Source organism: Podarcis filfolensis, assembly GCF_964270895.1.
Source record: "Podarcis filfolensis genome assembly, chromosome: 9".
Taxonomy (NCBI): domain Eukaryota; kingdom Metazoa; phylum Chordata; class Lepidosauria; order Squamata; family Lacertidae; genus Podarcis; species Podarcis filfolensis.
The window spans coordinates 3,301,434-3,314,201 of record NC_139610.1 but is presented as its reverse complement, the minus strand read 5'-3'; the positions used below and the strand labels follow the sequence as shown (position 1 = coordinate 3,314,201).

General features: G+C 43.3%; 1 protein-coding gene and 1 long non-coding RNA gene across 2 annotated transcripts in view; both read left to right on the top strand.

Moving 5' to 3' along the window:
* LOC310770307 overlaps nucleotides 1–12,768 on the top strand; it is a 473,978-nt gene that overhangs the window by 348,107 nt on the left and 113,103 nt on the right. The window lies entirely within an intron of this gene.
* Nucleotides 1–12,768, top strand: part of WDR1 (WD repeat domain 1) — a 28,020-nt gene that overhangs the window by 9,544 nt on the left and 5,708 nt on the right. The window contains exons 3-8 of the mRNA XM_083630449.1: nucleotides 1,390–1,480; nucleotides 5,217–5,364; nucleotides 7,429–7,609; nucleotides 8,720–8,797; nucleotides 10,305–10,385; nucleotides 11,602–11,835. Of these exons, the coding sequence (XP_083486575.1) occupies nucleotides 1,390–1,480; nucleotides 5,217–5,364; nucleotides 7,429–7,609; nucleotides 8,720–8,797; nucleotides 10,305–10,385; nucleotides 11,602–11,835 (813 nt within the window). The remainder of the gene's footprint in view (nucleotides 1–1,389; nucleotides 1,481–5,216; nucleotides 5,365–7,428; nucleotides 7,610–8,719; nucleotides 8,798–10,304; nucleotides 10,386–11,601; nucleotides 11,836–12,768) is intronic.

The window sequence follows — 12,768 nt, the reverse complement described above, 5'->3', positions numbered from 1 at the left end:
GCTCTTTCCTGTGGCAGGGGCTATGTTTAATTTCAGCACAGTGGGTCAGTAGTTTCCTTGCTTTTCTCTCTTCTGTAGTTGAGACTTTAAAAAAAAAATCAATGCCTGCCTCAATTTTTAAATCAGAGGTTTAAAATACCTTTGGCCTTCCAAACGATGTTGGATTTCAACTCTCATCATCCCTGATCATTGGCCAGTCTGGCTGGGCCTGTTGGGAGCTTCATCCACACGGCATCTAGAGGTCCACAGGTTAGCCACCTGTGTTTAAAAACAATTTCTGAGGAGGCTTGGTGGATGGGAGACCCTGTCAAACAGAATCCTCTCAATTGCGAATGATTTGATAAATCTGGGCTGTTTTGGAAGACTTGGGTGTTCAGACTTCAGTCATAGATTGCTGAACCACAATACACAGTTGGCATCTCTCATTGGTGAGATTGTGACTGTTGTTTGGCTTCAGTGATGTGGGTTTTCTCGAAGACTTTGAAAAGGGAAGTCTGACGAAACCATGCACTTCTGAAACTGGAAAATGTTTTTCGGAAAAGCACAGCAGTGGGAAATTCTCTGGAAAATTTCCACCCCATATCACTGGCTAGTCAGTCAAATTTTCTGTGACACAGGTGGCAATATTGGAACCTTACTTCCTCTATTTGAGCTCCTAGGCTGCATTTGTGTCAGTGCTGCCCGGTGCATGTTCCCTGTTCTCCATTTTTTCAGCGTACTAATTCCATATTTGGAGCCCAGGCATGCTGCAGAGTTTGGACAAAGGCCACTGTGCCGTCTGGTGTGGTGAGGGGCCAGAGAGAGCAGTCACAATTTGTCACTGCATGTAGCAAATGTTTCTTGCGCAAGGCTTATGCTTCCTTCTAGGAAGGCAGAAGGGGTGTCAACACTGTGACATTGGCTTAACCAATTTGCAATCCTGTTTAATTAAGCAGGAGAGTGGTTAGTCATTCAGAAGCACCGGCATTGGTACTGCAGTCTCAGATCTGTCAGTCCAACATTTAATCTCTGTATGGCACTGAGACTGTAGCCTTGACCAAGAAACTCAAAGTCGGAAAAACATTGTCCTGATAATCTTGCTAGATCTTGACGCATCCCCTAGTACCATTAATCGTGAGGTGTTGGTGACATGGCAGCTCTCCGTGGGGCTGTGTTCCAGTAATCTGGCTTCTGATTGGAAGGGAGTTCCCAGAGCTGAAAATGGATGCTTGCCAGTTGTTCTTTTGGACCGACCTCTGGGCTTCTGCTGAAGTCCATCTTGTTTCAACCCTTCTCTCAACATGGAAGTGGCAGATAATTTTTCTGACTTCTCTATCAGTTGAGAGGGACTAGGAGCAGCAGATGGGAAACTTCCTTGAATACTTACAAGAAAATATAACTCTCTTATAGAATCCAGCGATTGCTGACATCTACACTGAACATGCTCATCAAGTTATTGTTGCCAAGTATGCTCCCAGCGGCTTCTACATTGCATCTGGAGGTATGGTATTCTACTAGTATTCGTGTCTGCCTAGTGCAATCTTGCTATCACCAATTTTACTCCAAATGGGGTCCATTTATAATCTGTGGTGGAAATCCTGTGCCATTTTGGGTCATAGATTTCAGGGGGCTGAAGTGTGCCTACCTCAATATTGGCTTGTGGTCTACAACGTTGCTTAGTTATTGCCATTGAATGTGCCTCTCTTAAGAGGGTATTATGAGGGCTAAGAGACTGAGGCATGAATCTGGAAGTCTCTGGTTTGAATCGTGAGTCTGCCACAAACTCACCAGATAGTTGTAGGCAGGCCGCAGCACCCACCTGCAATCTGCAATATTGGGATAGTGATACATAGCCATCTTACAAGATTGATACATTATAAGGATTTCAAGAAGAGAATGTATTTCAAGTCCTTTGAAAACACGATAAAGCAGGCATGGCCAAACTTGGCCCTCCAGCTGTTTTGGGGCTACAACTGCCATCATCCCTAGCTAACAGGACCAGTGGTCAAGGATGATGGGAGTTATAGTCCCAAAACAGCTGGAGGGCCAAGCTTGGCTACCACTGCTCTAAAGCAACACATAAATATTTGCGCCTTGAAATGGTTATGCACTTGTTTCCAGATAGAACTTGTTTGTTCTAAAACTGAGGTCACTTTTCAAAAGCTACAGCAGTTTTCCATTTTCCGCCATGAATATGAGTTTTAAACCCTGCAAAGTGTTTTTGCATATAGTATCAGGAATTCTTCTCCTTGCCCCATCTATTTCCCCAGGAGTGCAATACTCTCAGCTGTTCTGCCTCAGATGTTGTGAATATAGCTATAGCTGTGCTGGGCACACTCAGCATTAAAAATGGATTCTGTGAGCGCTATATATTATGCAAATTAAGCAGCTGGTCATGGGGGAGGGCCAGGGCACCCAAGCTCCACCTCCTACAAGTTAGAGTTGTTGCTTGCTCCCCTTGGCTTGTAAGCCAGTGCTGCCAACATAACTTTTAAGTCTCATATTCCCAACCACAATGGCTAGAAGTTTGCATTTATGGAAAGGCCAACTTTCAAAAGAGAACATGGTTCACACATTTTGCAGTTGTGTAGAATCACAGAACACACAATACCCAGGATATAGTTAATTTTAGATTCAATACTCAGGGACGCGGGACGTAATTTCAAGAGATGTGGTCTCTTGCGCTTCTTGATACTAGCTTGCTCTTTACTTGACCTGCATCTTAACTCTCTCTAGACCTAAATTTGAGGCTTAGTTAATAATAACCCTGTGCATGGTGATTTTCAGTGGAAAGCAAAAGTAGATGAATCCCTGTGCTGAAGGTACTTGCAGTCTAAATTCTCAGAAAAATAACTCGAGGAAGAAGCAAGCTTTTTTGGGGGGGGGGGATGCATTTTCCATGTTGTCAAAGATAGATGCACGCTAAAACTGTATGAGTGTTTAGAAGCATGTGAACATGGTAAGAAAGCTTTGAGCTGGCCTAGTTCCCATCAGCAATATTTGACTTTGTATTATCACAGACTTTAATCAGTGATACGTGGTTTCTTATGAATTCCTTTGAAGTCCATACCAAAGTAGCATTTTTCCAAAAATAGTATATTGGTTTTTACTGAGTTTCCTCTGAATAAGCACAATCCTAGGGACCAACAGACATTGAGAATAGAAAGTGTGATTTTGCCCAAACTCCATACATTTCACAACTTCCGGTAGGACAACTGTATCAAGAAGAGGAATTGGCTTCCAGCAATGATCTCCAGCCTACACTGGTGTAATTGGAAGTCACACTAGCAGTTAAAGGCCTTGCTTTCCAACAGTATTGAGAGCATGAAGAGTTTGACTCCTCTTATTTCTGGCAAGTGCAAATGCCTTGGCTGGTTATGCTATTGTGAGATGCCTTTGAACATGGCTGTACATAGAGAATTTTGTTTGTTTGCTATCGTTCCACAGTTAAAATCATGCTCAAGGCAGCTTACAACATGAAAAAAATGTAAAATTACAAACTTAACAAGTAGTCATAAACAAAAAAATGTATCAAAAAGTACACAACGCAAAGTTGAGCCATTTCAACATAAATTGTTAAGAAGATCTAAAAATAAAGATACAAAAATTAAAACAACAGCAACAAAGGCCCTCTAAAAACAATACTCCGGTCCAAGAGTCTGTTCAGCAGCCTTGGCTTTTATAGCTGGAGTCAGTCCAGGCCAGGTGGGAAAAGGCCTGCAAGGCAGGGATCAGGTTTTCCAGGACTCTCAGCCAAGGTCTAAACAAGATTTAAACATGGCTGTAGCATGCAAGACTTCATACATGTGTACCTCCACTCCATTGGACGGAGGAGGATTGTGTCAATTCTTCTGGGATTCTGTCTTTGCTTACTGGATTTGCAGCCCCATTGTCTAACTTAAACCTAAAATCAGAAGATTTGGCTATTTTAAATGTGGAGGTTATTCTTGAATAGTATGAATTTGTGCAACCAGTGATTAATGGGAAAGACAATATCTTGGTAGATACTGTTCTTTGCAGGCACTGCTGCCTTTCTCTACTGAGCTCCAAACCGTGAGAGAGATAGAAATGACTCTTATTTATTGAATATTCTTTCAAGCTCCCTGGAGAGCTTGGAGACCACCTCCTTATTAGACTTCAAGATGCTGCCTGCACAGGGATATGGAAATGAGAACCTCGGTTTCACGAACAAGTGCCGTGGCCTCCATTTTAGCAGACAGCTATTGCATAGACCAGGAAACCCAAGGAGGAGGTTAAGCAAGCTGCTGTCAAAACAAGAAAGATACTGTTGAATCACAATGGCTCTTCTGGGTTTTTTGCAGAGGCCTTTGGAAAATCAAGCACATTTTGGTTACTTGGTGCATGATTTTAGAAATAATAGTGCCAATAAGGTTTTGAAAGGGGACTTTAGAAATGAAGAAATGCATGCATGCCTTATGAACAATGCAAACACAAATGAACACTTCTTAAAAAGTAGAGGTAAAAAGCAATTGAAAATTGGATAATACAGCTTAGCATCTTGATTCGGGTATAAAGATATAAGTCAGGTATAAAGATGGAGGGTTGGATGGGTTGGAATTTATCTTGTCTTTCTCTGTAAGGGAGGGGCTGAGATTCAGTGGAGGATCCCACAGAAGGTGAGGAAGGAAAGATAATTCTTGCCAAGCTCTTCCTGCAGTCAAGTTTTCAGGAGAAGGTATAGAAAATCTCCTCCTAGGCAAAACCAGGAGCAGTGGTGTGCACCTAAGCCCTGCCTGAGTGTCCCTAGGTGTGCAGGCTGCTTTTCAGATCTTTGTGCAATAAGTGCAAAGGTCTGAAGAGGATTTTAAAGTCTCCCTGTAATCCCCTAATAAGTCGGGGTCCCCACTCACAGAGAGGCCTCTAAGTGGTTCAGTCGAACATGCTCAAATCCTCTTAAGGCTTTCTGGGCTAATCACATGCCAGGAAGTGTTGCAGGCGAGACTTCTGCCGGTGTCCCTGCCTTGGTTTTGCTTATTGCATGTTCAGGCAAATGTAGTCAGCATTGCACACCATCAAACACCTGCAGTTTCTCCACAAAACATTTATAATAGTTGCCACGTCATTGTCACTGTGGTTTGCAGAAAGAGTTTAACATTCGTAACATGCACAGTGGCAAGTTCTCGCACGCCTGAAGATTTGAATGTGGCAAAGTGATGGCCGTGCGGCAACTACGTCTTGCTGGAATGGTGACTTTATGTGTATTGCTGTGCTGACAGATATTTCCGGGAAGCTAAGGATTTGGGATACCACGCAGAAGGAACATCTATTGAAGTATGAATACCAGCCATTTGCAGGAAAAATAAAAGACATTGCATGGACAGAAGATAGCAAGAGGCTTGCTGCTGTCGGGGAAGGAAGGGAAAAGTGAGTAGAGAATCAAAGAATTATTTTTGCACATTCCTGCAGGAGAACTTGGCTTAGTCTTATGTTTTAATTTCCAGACTCACAGTTGATAGCTGATCATTTAACAGCTAGAGATCTTTTAATAGCTCACATTCTTGGAAGCCACTTCCGCAAGGAAGCCAGAGGGTTTTTAAATGGCATTGAGCAGCAGTAGCAAGAGTTTTGCACGTGTAGTGGTCCAAGAGTTATAGTCTTGGACACAGTAAAGGATCCCACAGTCCAAGCAAACCTGCATTCAAGCACCTCCTACTGAAAGTGCTTCTTAAAATTATTCTCCAAAGCCCTGGAATGCAGCACGAGAAGGGAAGGGTTGGCATGAGAGCTGCTTAAAAGGTACAAGCATCATTGTCTCCTCTTTTTAAGCTCAGCCTGATCCTTAAAGAGCATTTAAGATTATTAACATTGATAATCTTGATGGAGAATGGCCAGTTTGTAGAGCTTCTCCCTGGAATGAAAGGCTGCTACTGCCGCTGCCGCCGCCACAGGCATCTCAAGGCACAGAACAAAACAGAGTGTCAGTTTTATAGAAATAAATGCACCTCAGCCCACACTTCAGCAAAGCTCCAGCCAACCACTTCAGAGATCTTTCACCTTCATGGTTGCAGTTCTGCCGCAGAGTAGTCTGAGGTGAATATATTTACACTGTGTTTCATCCCATGCCTTGGGATGGCATAAAACCTCTTTCTTCCCTTCAGTGGAGCCTCACAATGTAATGCAAATAATAACACCTTGGAGATCCCGGGCCTCTAGGCTGGCCTCGGCCAGGGCCAGGGCCTTTTTGGCCGTGGCCCCGATCTGGTGGAATGCTCTGCCACAAGAGACCAGGGCCCTGCGGGATTTGACATCTTTCCACAGGGCCTGCAAGATGGAGTTGTTCCGCCTGGCCTTTGGCCATGGCTCAGCCTGACTCCCCTTTTATTTTTGTATAAGAACTAATATGAAAGAGGCCTCCCAGCCTTCTCACAGGCCCATATAAGAACAGCATAAACAGTTGGGCCGATGAGCACTTACGGTTCCCAACCCTAACCCTGCGGAAAGCCATCTAATTAGACTTATAGTTTGATTTTGACCTGTTTTTAGGAGGTAATTCAATTATTGTTTGATTTTATACCAGTGTTATATATCTAATGTTAGCCTCTCTGAGCCCAACTTCAGCCGGGGAGGGCGGGATATAAATAAAAGTTTATTATATCTTTTTCCTAAGAATATTTGTATGGCACTTCGAGTTCACTCATAACTAGAACAGCAGTTTGTTCTTACAGTCGGTATAGATGCAGGAAACTCACTGAAAATAAGGCCCATTACTGCTTATTTGGCAGTACAGTTGTACCTTGATTCTTGGACAGAATCCATTCTGGAAGTCAGTTCGACTTCTGAAAACGTTTGGAAACCAAAGTGCGGCTTCCGATTATCTGCAGCATCTTCCTGCACTCAATCGGAAGCTGTGTCAGATGTTCAGCTTCCAAAAATAGTTTGCAAACTGGAACAGTCACTTCCGGGTTTATGGCGTTCAGGAGCTAAAACATTCGAGAACTAAGCTGTTCAAAAACCAAAGTACGACTATAAATAAAACTCTTGCCAGTTCAGCTCTTGTATGACATGGCTTGTGTGTTCAAACGATAGGAACAGTCTCTATAATTCAAAATAGCTTCAGATGACTGATTCTTATTATATTTTTGTTATTTCAGTTGTTACAATTGTGTTTTAATTATTGGTATATTGCATTTTACCTTATGTGCACTGCTCTGCATGAGGGAAAGGAGTATATAAATAAAAATACTACAGTGTGTTGCTCCTTTATCTGTCAGTACATGAAGCAAGTGCCCTATTTCGTTACATTATTTGTTTATGCATAATGGGCAAAGGATTTGAATGCCATAGGGAACGAAGCTAAAACTGCACAAGATTAACTGGGCGGTCTAATTTCTGTTGTGTAAATCCACTCAACATGCTGGCTGTGCTCAATACATTAAGTCCTATATAGAGTCCTCATTGTATGTGACTTGATTTGTTTCTTCTTAATAGATTTGGGGCTGTGTTTCTGTGGGATACTGGCTCTTCAGTAGGCGAGATCGCCGGCCACAACAAAGTGATCAATAGTGTGGATATTAAACAGACCAGACCATACCGCCTCGTGACTGGCAGCGATGACAATTGTGCTGCTTTCTTTGAAGGACCACCGTTCAAATTCAAGTTTACAATAAGTGTGAGTTGTCATTCGTTACCACCTGTGTGCCATCTGTCTTTGAGATCCAGCTCTCTCCCCGTTCCTGCACAAGCAGAGAGCAGCCTCTTTCTTTTTCTTTTTCTTTCTCTTGTGTTTCGGGGAAGAGGCAGCGTTGCATTTCAGCGGCAGCCCTTTGCACTTCATGGTGGTCTTGGAAAGGAGGAGCTTAAAATCCTCGTGTGGAAGCATAAGATCACCCATGCTATCATGGAGCCAGCACAGTGTTTTTCAGAATTACAGCAGGTCTAAAGTCTTGGGACTCTGGAGCTTTCTCTGCAATTAAAGCAGGATTGCCCAGGGAGAATGTTAAAGATTTTAATAGCTGCAAGCAGTTGTCTTTGCAGTGCATGCTACCTAGTGCACAGACCATAGCAGATTGCATTCTTGCTTACACCTTCCTTAGCCCCTTCGCCTGTTACTTGCATGAAGGGATTTCCACCAGTCAAGGGCAGTGGAGGCACACAGCTTTCCCTCATGGGTCCCAAGGAAGCCTGTAGGCATCAGGGAAGGGTCTGGGGAAAAGCTGTGCAGCCCACTGCCCCTTGACCACATGAGCCCCCCTTCAAACAGGCAAGGTGTCTGTTGCTACTTATATTTTTTTCACGCATGGACAGTGGCTGAAGTAATCTCTTAGAGACACACCCAGAGAAGGGCTACTTGTTGACTTAGGGCAGTGATGGCCAAACTTGGCCCTCCAGCTGTTTTGGGACTACAGTTCCCATCACCCCTGACCACTGGTCCTGTTAGCTAGGGATGATGGGAGTTGTAGTCCCAAAACAGCTGGAGGACCAAGTTTGGCCATCAGTTACCTAGGGTCTTTGTTGCCTCATGTCAGGAGAGGGATTCTGTCAGGTATTGGGAGTCCTGAGCCACGTAAGTCTTTAATAGCTTAAAACAAGCACTTAGAATTGGGAACACGTGCAGTTGTGCTGAGACTGCTGTTACACCGTACTTGAAGTAGGAAGGATTTGAGCTGCTTGCACAGCCCACAGCAGGCTAATGGTGGAGACCAATGAGCAGCACAAAATCAGCTGAAGTAATCCGTTTGGGAATTGACGTCCTTCTAATATATATATGTTTCTCTTACAGGATCACAGCCGGTTTGTTAACTGTGTGAGATTTTCTCCAGATGGAAATAGATTTGCTACAGCCAGTGCAGATGGCCAGGTAAAATCAAGCCATTTCTTACCTTTGGGGGGGGGGGCAGATATGCCTCTAGCTAAATGGAGGATCTGCTTTGAGTGCCAAAGGTCCCAGGGTCAGTCCCTGGCATCTCCAGTTAAAGATCTCGCCTTGGAACACCAGGAACCTAGGAATGTCATTGCTGGTCATAAGAGATAATGTGGAACCGGATGGACCAGTGGCCTGGTTCTTCATAAGATACTTTCCCTCTGGAGCTAGCACAGCAGTAACCGTGCCAATATTTGTGGCACGCTAGGTTCTAAGCAAAAAAGGGGTTGCCTCTCAGGAACTGGTGTTCCAGAATCAATGCTGGAGAAGGCAACAGAGGAAGGAGAGGGTGAATAAGGCAAAAATTAAGATTAGCCTCAAAGTCAGACAAGTATACAAGTATACAAAGACAAACAAGTATTGGCCCCAAGGAGGGCAAATTCCATAGTACAGTAATAGTAATAATAATAATTAATAATAATTTATTATTTGTACCCCGCCCATCTGGCTGGGTTTCCCCAGCCACTCTGGGCAGCTTCCAACAAAGATTAAAAATACATTAAAATGTCACACATTAAAAACTTCCCTAAACAGGGCTGCCTTCAGATGTCTTCTGAATGTCAGGTAGTTGTTTATCTCTTTGACATCTGATGGGAGGGTGTTCCACAGGGCGGGTGCCACCACCAAGAAGGCCCTCTGCATGGTTCCCTGTAGCTTTGCTTCTTGCAGTGAGGGAACCACCAGAAGGCCCTTGGAGCTGGACCTCAGTGTCCGGGCAGAACGATGGGGGTGGAGATGCTCCTTCAAGTATACTGGGCCGAGGCCGTTTAGGGCTTTAAAGGTCAGCACCAACAGTATAGGGCAATAAAATTATCAAGGTCAACCAAGATGTCACAAAATAGTGAGCAGACGTTTGACTACCAACCTAAGAGTTCTGGAGATGAAAGATGGGCGAAGCTAAAATGTGGATTGGTGTTCAAGCCATGAAATCTGCCTCAGGTGGGATGCTGGAGGAGGTAGCAGAGGCTCTGTTAAATGCTATGTAGGTTTCAGATTACAACCGTTGGAAGAAAGAGCACACAATGGGTGAACCTTCATATTGGAGAGCATTAAAAAAATATTCTCAGATATGGAGGGTCAGCCATCTTAGGTTCCTTTTGCTTTTACTGGCCAGAATTATAGACTTGATTGTAATGCAAACTACTTCCTGAAGGTAAAGAAGCAAGCATGACATTGATTGCCTTAACCCAGAGGCAACACCACACGTAGCATTTTCCTATATTTCAGATGTTCGGATCCTTTTATACTGTGTTTCATTAAACACGTTCCATTGCTTTCTGATCTCAGTAGTACACTGTTTGAGTTTGATCCTTAAATATCTGCCTACTTTAAAGAAACTGCTGGTGTTTCAATATGTGGGGTGGGGGGTTAAGTATGTTTAACTGCTGCCAAAAAACTCAAACCCACTTAACTGATACTTGGTCTCATTTTCGGTTTTGAAAAGATATATATTTACGATGGCAAAACTGGAGAGAAAGTTGGTGCGCTAGGAGGAAATAAGGCACATGATGGAGGCATTTATGCAGTAAGTATATTGGGGCTTCCTCCTCTCTCTTTGACCAGACTGTTAGGTTATGTTGATTTCCACAGGCATTATATGGATCTGCTTTTCTTGCAACAGCACAAATCGTGTCTGATTCCACAGCACCTAAGGCTGCCTCTTATGCTTATGTAAGTGTGACAGAGTTGCTCAGTCCCTTATCAGGCATGAAGGAGTTTCTTAATTGAAAAACCCAAGAGGTGTTATGCCAACATTCACTTTCTTTTTTGGGGTTAAAGCTTCAGCCCCCAGCCATGCCAAGAGCAATGAGCATTCTTGGCAACGGAGCTGCTGGAGGATGCAGCTGGGTTCAGGGCCAGCAAAATGCTGTGAGTAGCTGTACAAGATCGGATTCCTGGGCAGTCCCTCTAGATTTTAATCCAGGTTTGCTAAAAATTTGGTTCCAGTTTTAGTCTGTGGTATTTCATTTACTTGAGTTAGATGGACGGCTTAAAAGCCTCTTGATCGATAAAAGTTGTTCCAAGTACTCAGGGAGGCAGGTTTGTCCCTTCAAAAAAAAAAGATACGAGTACTTTGAAAAACCAAGGGCAGAGGAAGCCACCTTTGAATAGAGATTCTGCCTTCTTTCCCCAAGGAGAGGGTGACTAAGATGATGCAGCACTATGTGGGGTTGTTGTTTTTTAAGTAACAGACATTCTGAAAGTGATGCTTTTCATTGTAAGATTTCTTTGGGATGCTTGTGGAATCTTCTTCTGATTGATTAATTCACGAAATGCTTTTGCATTCAGCTTTGCATTCCAGAATGGACTCAATTCATTTCTGATTCTTTGTTTCTCCCAGAGCTGTATTTACAGAATTAAAAATAAGCTGTAATCATTACAGGAATAGCTTTTTAAAAATACATATTCATAATCCTTCCTCCAGAGCACAATAATAGATTGTGCTAGAAGGAAAAATAATAATAATAATAATAATAATAATAATAATAATAATAATAATAATATCAGTTATTTCCTCTTGAAGTTCTTCTTTAGCAAATACCCATTCTGCTAGAGTACAATTGAAAGCAAAATAATAAACATTAAAATAAATGGAACAGTCTCATATTGGCGAGTCAGCTTGTCTGCATGACGTCTTCAAACTCGCCATCTGGGGAAATGTGCATGGAAGACAAATATAGGCTATCTCTGGTATTTAGGGTCAGCCTATACCTCTAAATCCCTTTGTTTCCTTCCAACAGATTAGTTGGAGTCCAGATGGCAATCGGCTACTTTCTGCTTCTGGAGACAAGACAGCTAAGATCTGGGATGTTGGTGCTAATAGCGTTGTGAATACCTTTAACATGGGATCAAATGTTTTGGATCAGCAGCTGGGTTGTCTGTGGCAAAAGGGGCACTTGTTGACCGTCTCCCTTTCTGGCTACATCAACTATCTGGATGAGAACAATCCGGATAAGCCCCTTCGTGTCATCAAGGTCTGTGCAATCATTGAGCCGGCTCTTTCGAGTTTCCTAATTATGCACTGCAAGCATTATCCGCCTGTTTCCAACAGAAATGAGTGTGGTTGTGAAGACCCATTTAACAGAAAGGCTGCTTGAGCTACCTTGTGGATGCTCTTGTTCCGTTGGCTACACTGTTTTGCAGTAGTAGTAACTGGAATAATAGTATTTTATTATTTATTATTCGCACCCCACCCATCTGATTGGGTTGCCCCAGCCACTCTGGGTGGCAAACGAGAAGTGACTTTACTTAATCCAAACCAGCCAGTTCTGAACAATATGTTCAGTGCTTGCCAGGTGGGAGGATTCCTGGTTAAATCAGAACAGAATCAACACTTGTAAGATCTCTTAATTTGGGGAAAATGTGGTCTAAGTGCAGTAAGACAATTGCCTCTAAATACTTGGGGGGGGGCATTTCAGGCAGTAGCTAGCTGTGCATCTGCTTCTGAATGCCAAGCCTAAACAGCAGTCTGCCTCCCCCACCCCCTACCCAAATTGCAACTAGGACAACCCTCTTTTTAAAACTGATGGAAAGTTCCGTTGCAGTCACATTTCATGGGAGTATATTGTTTCAAGGGAAGGGAAAGCCCCTTGGAGTTGGCATGCAGAACATCCCAGTGTATGTCTGCCTGACACCCCACCATTCTTGGCCACCTGAAAATAGCCGTTAATCTTAAATGGCTCTGTCCCTCTCCTGTCCCTCCCCTTTCATATTAGACTGCTTACATCATTCCACCTCTTTCTCCCCTTTGTAGCCTTTGGCACAGTCTTAGTCTCCTACATAGAAACTAAGCCAAAATATTTGTAGCTGAACAGGGTGCATAGTCTTCCTTCCCTTCCCTCTGTTGTCTACTTTCCCCCATGTCATAATTTGCATTGTAAGCTCCTCGGGGCCTGTAACATATAATA